Source organism: Gadus macrocephalus, chromosome 3, assembly GCF_031168955.1.
Source record: "Gadus macrocephalus chromosome 3, ASM3116895v1".
Taxonomy (NCBI): domain Eukaryota; kingdom Metazoa; phylum Chordata; class Actinopteri; order Gadiformes; family Gadidae; genus Gadus; species Gadus macrocephalus.
The window spans coordinates 8312492-8321989 of NC_082384.1; the positions used below are offsets into that span (position 1 = coordinate 8312492).

Below are 9498 nucleotides of genomic sequence, written 5' to 3' on the forward strand. Positions count from 1 at the left end.
TCAAATCTCATCTGTAAAATAGTGCTTAGTTAGATGTAATGTCAAATTATCTTCAGGCAAAATTATAGATTTAACAGTAGATTATAATGATGATTATAATGATGTTTAAAAGTTGCTTGGTTTGTTCATTGTTTAGGCTTGTTTGGAATTCAGTTTCCATTTTCCTCTTTTGTGTTCTCTCTGTTTTTCCATGCAGGAACCCTGTAGTCCCTTATCTGATTACTTGGTCTATCTCAATGAAAAACACAATTCATTTGATTCCACCTTCACTAGCAACCATGACTTTGTTACCACCAAGAGCCCCATGAACTACACAGAGGGCGTGACCTCTTTCTCCGGTCCAGAGACGGATCAGGCCAGTGTCAGCCACTCCTCTGAGTGTGGGGACGTCAGTGGTGCTGATCTGGTAGTGGTCACCGCTGCTGCTCATCTACACCTTATGGGGGACTCTCTGGCCTTGATTGGCCATGAGCTTCAGGAGACAGATGTGAGTTTTATGGGTGAAAAAAAAAAAAAAAATATTCTAATGTATTCATTTCTACTACTAACTACTATCTAACTCATTTAATATATTAGTGGATCTAATGGTCAATTTGATCCTTAACATTTTGTGTGTGTGTGTGTGTGTGTGTGTGTGTGTGTGTGTGTGTGTGTGTGTGTGTGTGTGTGTGTGTGTGTGTGTGTGTGTGTGTGTGTGTGTGTGTGTGTGTGTGTGTGTACAAATATATATGTGTGTGTGTGTGTGTGTGTATATATATATATATATTTTGATCGCCCCATGTTTTTAACAGTGCACCATTACATTTTTTATGTCTGCAATATTGATAAATAAATATTGACTAATCACACGTGTGTATCCTGTGAGGCGAGACCAGTGTACCAGTGTTATAAATATTATAAATTATTATAATATCATAATAATGATGTCAGTGTGCACCATTTACTGGCCCGGCTTGATGTTTCCTGCAGAAGGCGGTGTGTGCCAGCAGCAGCATGTCTCTGCTCATGGACTCCATGCTGTGTGCCCTGGTGCCCCTAGTCTCCCTCACCGCCCTCATGCCCGAGTTCAGTGGTGTCCCGCAACACACGCTGGTAGGGACCCCAACAGGGAATAGACACGTGCATATGTATGCCCCACGTCAACAAACATGTCTGTGCACACTCAACCCACATCGACCCATACTGTATGTATGTACTGATTTACTTTCGTATGCACACATACTCACAAGCATGTACACATTCACACACACTGTCATGTTGGTGTTTCAGAATAAGAGTCTTAATGGTGTTCTTTCCCTTCTATCAAGGTTGATGCTATGGAAAACATAGCCTATATGATGCCGGGCCTTTAAGGGACAGGCAGGCTAACGGGCTAAGACTATCACTTCACTTCACTGTCACATGTAACTGCTAAAAAAGAGTGTGTGAGTGTGTGTGTGAGTGTGTGTGTGTGTGTGTGTGTGTGTGTGTGTGTGTGTGTGTGTGTGTGTGTGTGTGTGTGTGTGTGTGTGTGTGTGTGTGTGTGTGTGTGTGTGTGTGTGTGTGTGTGTGTGTGTGTGTGTGCAACCAACCTATAGTTCTGATCTGGACCCAGAGCAGGATCTGTTCCCTGGTCGAACAGCAGGTATCATTTGAAATAGTTGTGTTCAAATGACCAACCTGCCATTAGGTAGGAGTTGTTCAACCCCACCCCATCCCCACAGGTGTGGATGGGACACGCTTCTCACGGCCAACAGGGTCTCCACCCTATCAAGGAATGTTTTACAGCCTGATGACTAAAAGTGAAAAATAAAATCGCATCATTCTGTGGGTGTGTTGAAAAGTGATTAAACTAAATGGGAGTGGCTTAACAGGTTTAAGCCTGAGTCTGCAAGGTTACACCAGGAAAAACAATTCACATAGGTGTCAAGTTGGTTAGAGAGTCGGGTATATCTCAAGAGACGGGTCTAGTAAAGAGTTTTGGGAATGAAAGAGATAACCATACTGCATTAAAGCTCAACTGCTCTCAACATACAAGAAGACAAAGGATCAACCGAGAGAGACCCCTGAAACCATGGGTAAGTGTCTTTTCATATGTTAGTATGTTTTATCCTAGTTTACACAGTCTGTAAACTGTTTTTTCAGTTGTGATCTATGTTTTATACTATAACTTACTGTTGTAATGTAATGTTAATGTAATGTTTTATCACAGTGTTCACAGTGTTGTTGTCATTTCGACCTATGTAGTAGGACACACATGAAAACATGGAGGATGTATTCTGATGTGTTCTCATTTAATTTCATTTTTCTCAGGCTGTGCGGTTTACGATTGTATTTATTGGTTTAACCCAGTTTTACGTTGTAGCAGAAACATGTGTTCTCTGCCCTGTTATGTTTGTATTCAATATTCTGCGAAGCTGCAGGTCTGTTTGGGCTTGTTCTTTTCTCTGTGTTCTCTTATTGGCGTATCATTCCTGCTGGCATAGCAATGCTTATCAAACTAAACGTCCTGGTCAAAGTAGAGAATGCAGTCGGACAGGATTGGAAAGGTGTGGCATACGCGCAAACAAATTCACCCAGACAATACAGTGGAGAAAAAACGGTGAAAAGCCTGTTTATTTGATGACGGATTCAGTGTGACGTTATGGTCTAATCAGTGAATACCTTTTTTGTTCTTTGTGACTCAAGCAGAAACCAAAGTTTGTAGCCTAAGATGACATTCTATCGGTCCATGAATGTGTAAGATATGTTCATCACAGTACTGAAAACATACCCGGGCTAGATTACTCGAAGAAAGATAATTTAAAGAAAGGGCCTTTATTTAGCCGGATCCAATTTATAGATAATCTCTGTCCAATCTTAATTAAGTAAGAAGAGCAGAAGAAGTGCGTGTGTCAAACAAGCCTGAGGCCCAAGTTAAATTTCTGAGCAAACAAATATTGCATATTAAATATTTGAATGATGTAAATAGAGTCTGCAACAAGTCCTAGTAGCAAACTCATTTTTTTTTACTCTTCTCCTCATGATCTATTATAACGTTTAAAGGTAAAACACTTGCGTTATATAATTAAAATGCTTCATTTTGAGAGGCATGCAACGTACCAATCTTAATTTGTAAATGATGAACCATCTCTAAATAACCATTACTACATCATTGCAATATGATGCACCTAGCAGGGAGGAGACAGGCCTTGAACACACAGTCTGACTAAGAAGCTGATCTGCTGCTTTGCACTCACACAAAGCTCTCACTTTCACTACGTTACCAGGTCTAATTTAAACAATGCACTTCCCCCCCCACCTCCAGCCACATCGGGCTACCCCTCCACCACAGAACTGACGCTGGTTCTTCTCGGGACCCTCGGCTGTGGAAAGACTGCCTCGGCAGACACCATTCTGGGCCAGGTGGCCGCCGCTTCCCCCCCCTCCTCCGGCGGCTCTTCGTCCAGGGTCTGCCTCCGGCGGCAGGGCGTGTCCGAGGGCCGCACGGTGACGGTGGTGGAGACTCCCCGCTGGTACTGGAACGGCCAGCGGGTGGAGGAGAGCGTGAGGAAGGAGAGCCAGCGTGCGCTGCAGCTGGCCGCGCCGGGGCCCCATGCCTTCCTGCTGCTCATCCCCGTCTGCCAGTTCACAGAGGTGGGTGGTGCGGCCGGCTCCACCTGTTGGGGCTGCTTGATTATGGAAAAAATCATAATCACGAGGATTTGGGTCAAAATTGAAATCCCGATTATTATTGAAAATAAGATGCTTTTATTCAGCAATTCCTTCCAAATAAACCACTTAATTGTAATTGAGAACTTTGAAATTTCCCCTTAAGAAATACACAAAATGTTCAAATAGAAAATGTTAAAATATAAATAATGTACAAATATGTAACCAGATGTGCGAAGGTTAGGCTAATAATAAAAAAAATCTTTTCTACTTGATTATTTTACTTTGGAGATTGTGTGACCAAAAATCGTAATATTTCCGCAGTGTTATAATTTGAAAAGAATATATAAATAATAAGATGTATAATAACCTTCCCGCCAAATACAAGCTTGGCGTTTGGCTCCATTGATTACAGGCTGGATTCGTACTCTTGTTATTTTGAGTCTCCTATCCTCTGATTCGTGTTCCCAGGTGGAGGGGCGTGTCCCTGGGGAAATGAAAGAGGTGTTCGGTCCGGAGGTCCTGAAACACACCCTGGTCCTTCTCACCTGTGGAGACTACCTGGCAGGACAGACGGAGGAGGTGAACAGCTTTTATTCAATCTATTTTGATCATGGACCCATATTCAATGACCATACACCAATTAGAAATGCAGTGCACACATCCTTAAAGGTCTTGGGACACTTTTGATAAATTCATCATTCAGCTGACGCAAAGCTGACTGACTGATATGGCATTTCCAAATAAATTACATTTGAATGATTTCTCCTAAATATTGTCCACGGCATCTTTTAATCTTCCACCATTAATTAACAAATAAACTATAGCTAGAGGATACAAATGTAGGTGTTTTTTTTTCCCAACAAAGGAAACTGACTGAAACGGCCTTGTTTCCACGCAGATATACCTGCAGGGAGAGGACCCGGGTCTGAGGGAGGTGATCGGCTGCTGTGGTGGGCGTTACCACATCATCAACAACCGCCAGCGACATGACAGGCAACAGGTCCGCACCCTGTTGGACAAGGTGAGCTTGGGAAACCATGACAAAGGCGGAGGAATGAGGAACAAGGAACACGTCAACGAGACGGTTTCTGTTTCTGCTCACCTTTTGAGAAAGGACTTTTTAATATGTTCTTGTCATACTGTAGTCTAGACGAGTAGTCTAGTTAGGTCACAATATTGATGTCAGGCTAATCAATTCCAATTGAGGAATACAAGTGAGTTAGATAACAATGAAAACAAAAATTATATAAATTAAACATCCAACTACATTCTATGAATTCCTGATCATACGTATCGGACAAATAGGAAAAAATAATGTGATGATACCATCCCGACGAATGTTGATGAACAAGTTAAGCCACTGTCTCTACACGGAACTATAAGATGTGTATTCCAGTTCCCGCGATGGGGGTCATCATCTTTGACTGAAACATACCCCATAATCCTCGTTCAACAGGTCGAGGTCATGGTAGCCATGAATGGGGGAGCCTACGTGCAGACCAGCCCACAGAGGGGGGTGAAGGACCAAACCCCTTCCCAGAAACAGCCGCCCAGTACGAGGGAGCGCTTCCGACTGTTGGAGGAGAAGAAGGCGGCGGTGAGGGATACCACCGACTATCAGGAGCCGCCAGTAGCGGCCGGTCGGCGGGGCACAGACATGACCATGAAACCCGAGTTCCTGAGGCATGAGGGTCTATTGAGCAGTGAGGCGTTGGGGACGCAGAGATCTCCACCTCGCCATGGCAACGGACTGGATGGCATGTACAGCTCCGTCATCGATGGCTCTGTTCTGGGCCAGCTGAATGCAGGTAAATTGCATGTTATATTCTACGATATAAGACGTATGTTCTTACCTGTAAAGAATGGCATGACTTTACAAAGCCCAAGCCTAATTAAACATGCTATACTGTCTTTCAACAGCAGAGTGCGCCACAGTGCCACAGGTATCCAAGGTCAAGCCGAATGAGAAAACGATCCAAACTTGTGAGTGTCACTTGAACTGTGTATTTAATACTCGGGTTCAGATCAGGTTTGCACATTCCAGGTAGCGATTCTGACTTGATGTCCTTCCTTATGTCTCCCAGCTTACCAGGAGATCAACAGCATCAGAGAGCAATCCTCCCACCAGCCCTCTCCCTCCTTCTCCTCTCCACAGTCCCCCAGCTCTGGCTCTTCATCATCACTACTAGCCTCTTCCTCATCTCCATCCCGACTGCCCCCCTCATCCTCATCTTCATCACAACTCCCCTCCTCTGCCTCATCTTCATCACAGCTGCCCTCCTCCTCTTCCTTGTCTTCATCAAAACAAACCTTCTCCTCTTCCTCGTCTAAATCACAACTGCCCTCCTCCTCCTCCTCCTCGTCTAAATCACAACTACCCTCCTCCTCCTCCTCGTCTAAATCACAACTACCCTCCTCCTCTTCCTTGCCTCAATCACAACTGCCCTCTCCCTCTTCCCTGTCTAAATCACAACTGCCCTCCTCTTCCTCGTCTAAATCACAACTACCCTCCTCCTCTTCCTTGCCTCAATCACAACTGCCCTCTCCCTCTTCCCTGTCTCAATCACAACTGCCTTCCTCTTCTTTGACCTCGTCCTACCCCATGTCTTCCTCTCTGGAGCTGCGTCTGGTGTTGCTTGGCAACTCTGGCGTTGGGAAGAGTGCGGCGGGAAACAGCATTCTGGGTAAAGAGGAGTTTGAGACGCGGCCCAACAGCCTGGTGGCTGTCACGCAGCAATGTGAGAAGAGGAGGGCGCTGGTCGCGGGCAGGAAGGTCAGTTTTACCTCACTTCAGTCTCCACTCAGAGGTGATGATCCTCACTTCAGTCTCCACTCAGAGGTGATGATCCTCACTTCAGTCTCCACTCAGAGGTGATGATCCTCACTTCAGTCTCCACTCAGAGGTGATGATCCTCACTTCAGTCTCCACTCAGAGGTGATGATCCTCACTTCAGTCTCCACTCAGAGGTGATGATCCTCACTTCAGTCTCCACTCAGAGGTGATGATCCTCACTTCAGTCTCCACTCAGAGGTGATGATCCTCACTTCAGTCTCCAATCAGAGGAGGTATTCCTCACTTTAGTCTCTTCTCAGATGTTCCTAAATTCAGTCTCTATTGGGATTGACAGAGATGACACTCAACTCTCTTTGGAAAAGGGGACATTGGCAGGCAGGCAGTGAGTGAATAGATTGGGCAATAACCATAGGCTTTCATTGTATGGCCCGGAATCCCGATAGTATTTCTAAAATACTGCTTCTGTTGTAGGTTACTACTAAATTAAATTAAATTTGGAGTGGTACTTTGTAGTTCAAATACTTGATTTAACATTCAAGTTGTAGTTCAACTTTCCCATCTGTGCTGAATCTTGGATCCTTAAACAGTTACTGTCAATTTTTCTTAAAAACTAAATATAAATTTGTCTAACCCTCTGCCCTTTTCTGTGTCTCTGTCGCGCCGTCTCCTCACCACCACTAGGTGGCAGTCATTGACACCCCGGACTGGTTCCACGCAGAGTGTTCCCCGGACGAGGTGCGCGCCCAGATCTCCTCCTGCGTGGCCCTGTCCTCCCCGGGGCCCCACGCCTTCCTGCTGTGTGTGCCCCTGGACCGGCCAGCCCGCTCGGAGCTGCAGGCCCTCGGGGTCCTGGAGGCCGTGTTCGGGGCGGAGGCGGTCCGCATGCACACCCTGCTCCTCTTCACCCAGGCTGACCAGCTGCGGGCCAGCGGCAAGATGGGCGGGGGCAGCGACGTGGAGGCTTACATCGGCGCCGAGCGGGCGGACCTGGTGAAGCTGGTGGAGAGGTGCGGAGACCGCTTCCACGTGCTGGAGAGGGGGCCCGGGGGGGCCGGGGAGCGCAGCGTGATCCAGCTCCTGGAGAGGGTGGAGCAGACGGTGCTCGAGGCGGGGGGCGGGTGCTACTCCTGCCCGGCCTTCCAGGAGGCGGAGGAGCGGGTGAGGCAGAGACAGAGGGAGATCGCCCACGAGAGGAGGGGCGGTCGGGGGGAGCAGGGGGAGCCCCGGGCCGGACGGCCCTCCATGCGGACGCTGCCCGAGGCCGACGAGGACCAGGAGGACATCGCAGAGGCACGGGACGAGGCGGAGAGGACGGTGGGCGCCATGCGGCTGGAGAGCCTGCCGCCCATCACCGCCTCCGCCCTCAGCCCCTCCCTCATGAGCTCCATGAGGGAGATGGTGGAGTCCACGGCCAATTGGCTCCCCAAGATGCTCTCAGACGGCTCCGTGATGGTGGGCGACGGGGTGAGGAAGGCGGCCCAGAGTCCGGTGTGGGGGAAGATGGGAACTGGAGCGAAGGATGTCCAGAGAATGGTTGCCGATAGCTCGGTGTGGGAGAGGGTAAGGTCCGGAGCCGGTGGGGTCACCCAGCCCATGGCAGATAGCTCGGTGTGGGAGAAGATCGGAGCGACCAAGGTCCCCGGGTTGATGTCGGGCAGTTCCTCAGCACTCAGATCTCGAGCCAAACTGGTCGCCGACAGTGCCATGTGGGGAAAAGTTGGATCAGGAGCAAAATCTGGGGCCAAATTAATGTCCAACAGTTCCATATGGGTCGGGTCCGGGGCCAAGAGTTTGGCGCAGAGTCCCGTCTGGGGACAGGTTAGGTCTGGGGCCAAAAGCGGAGCCAAGATGATGGCAGACGGTTCTGTACGTGTTGGTGCTGGTCTCGGCGAAGGGGTGAAGAAGGTGGCACGGAGCCCGGTATGGGGCAAGATGGGATCCGGGGCCAAAGCCGGGGCCCAAATGGTGTCCGAGAGCCCCGTCTGGGAGAAAATGCTGACCGAGGCTAAGAAGGTGCCCATGGTCGTCGCAGGGGGGGCGTTACTGGGTCTGCTGCTCGGGGTTGTTTTGGGAGGTGTGCTAGGGGGCGCTATAGGGGCCGCTACTGGATCTGCGATAACTGAAGTTGGCCGGAGAAAATTTAGCAAAGACGGAAATTCAGTTCATCAAATGCAAAGTGGAGGTATGGGAAATATCATGATGGAGGGAGAGCAGTCACTACTACAAAGTGGCCAACAGCATTTTAAAGCACAGTGACACCAAGAATGTTCAAACGAGAGCATTCATGTGTTTGTTTTATATATATATATATATATATATAGATCTATAGATATATATATTGTGCACAGCATTGTTTTATGCAATAAATGCTGATGAATGTAAATTTATTGTATACCATACAATTGTTTATCTTTCCCTGTAAACCGATCAGATATTCATATGCTTTGGAACGGAAATTCATCTCAATGTGGTAATAATGGACAGCAATAATTGTATTATAATGCACAACATATTATATTGTGCATTATCTTTTGTGGATCAATATGGATCCAATATCGAAATATTTGAATTGACCTTACTGCTTGAATAAAGAATGCAAAAATGATTGAGATGATTGACCAGTTCTTTCATTGTTTAATTCAATAGTAGGACGTGTACTTCGGAAGAAAATTCACATTATGGCACTTTACAATATTACCGATACAACAATTGAGAAATATGTACTATGAAGGAATGTAAATGCAAAGCTTTCAGCCACTTCATGGACTTCATGGAATTACTCAGCACTATCTCCCATACCACACACACACACACACACACACACACACACACACACACACACACACACACACACACACACACACAAAACCTGACCGGTAAACGCTAAACACACGGGTTCATGGGGGAATTGAATGTTTATCTTTAAACGCATAGATTCTGCAAATCTGAATGCAGTGAAAAGCCTTGCATCTGTTTTGCACCAACTGAAACTGTTAATTGACAACAACCCCTTGACCTCTGAGGCTCCTGTGGTTTTGGAGAGGGGGGCGGGGTAGCCCAAGTTGTGCAAG

At 47.1% G+C, this 9498-nt stretch overlaps 1 protein-coding gene across 2 annotated transcripts; it reads left to right on the plus strand.

Annotated features, from left to right (window-relative positions):
* Window positions 1-468: 468 nt before the first annotated feature.
* On the plus strand, window positions 469-9032 carry LOC132453913 (uncharacterized). 2 transcript variants are annotated; one of them, XM_060046999.1, is made up of 9 exons: window positions 469-487; window positions 970-2718; window positions 3287-3615; window positions 4102-4212; window positions 4532-4654; window positions 5090-5441; window positions 5554-5616; window positions 5718-6406; window positions 7109-9032. In XM_060046999.1, the coding sequence occupies exons 2-9, from the start codon at window positions 2715-2717 to the stop codon at window positions 8681-8683; spliced, it is 3246 nt and encodes a 1081-aa protein (XP_059902982.1). In that variant the 5' UTR covers window positions 469-487; window positions 970-2714; the 3' UTR covers window positions 8684-9032. The 2 variants fall into 2 exon arrangements, with proteins under 2 accessions (XP_059902982.1, XP_059902981.1); XM_060046998.1 differs by having other exon boundaries at window positions 970-2057.
* Window positions 9033-9498: the final 466 nt, after the last annotated feature.

What these genes read in the sequence shown, in the direction of transcription:
- LOC132453913 (XM_060046999.1), top strand. An exon ending in TCCGCACCCTGTTGGACAAG is followed by an intron (nt 4,655 to 5,089) that starts GTGAGCTTGGGA and finishes CTCGTTCAACAG; the next exon opens with GTCGAGGTCATGGTAGCCAT. An exon ending in TGAGAAAACGATCCAAACTT is followed by an intron (nt 5,617 to 5,717) that starts GTGAGTGTCACT and finishes TATGTCTCCCAG; the next exon opens with CTTACCAGGAGATCAACAGC.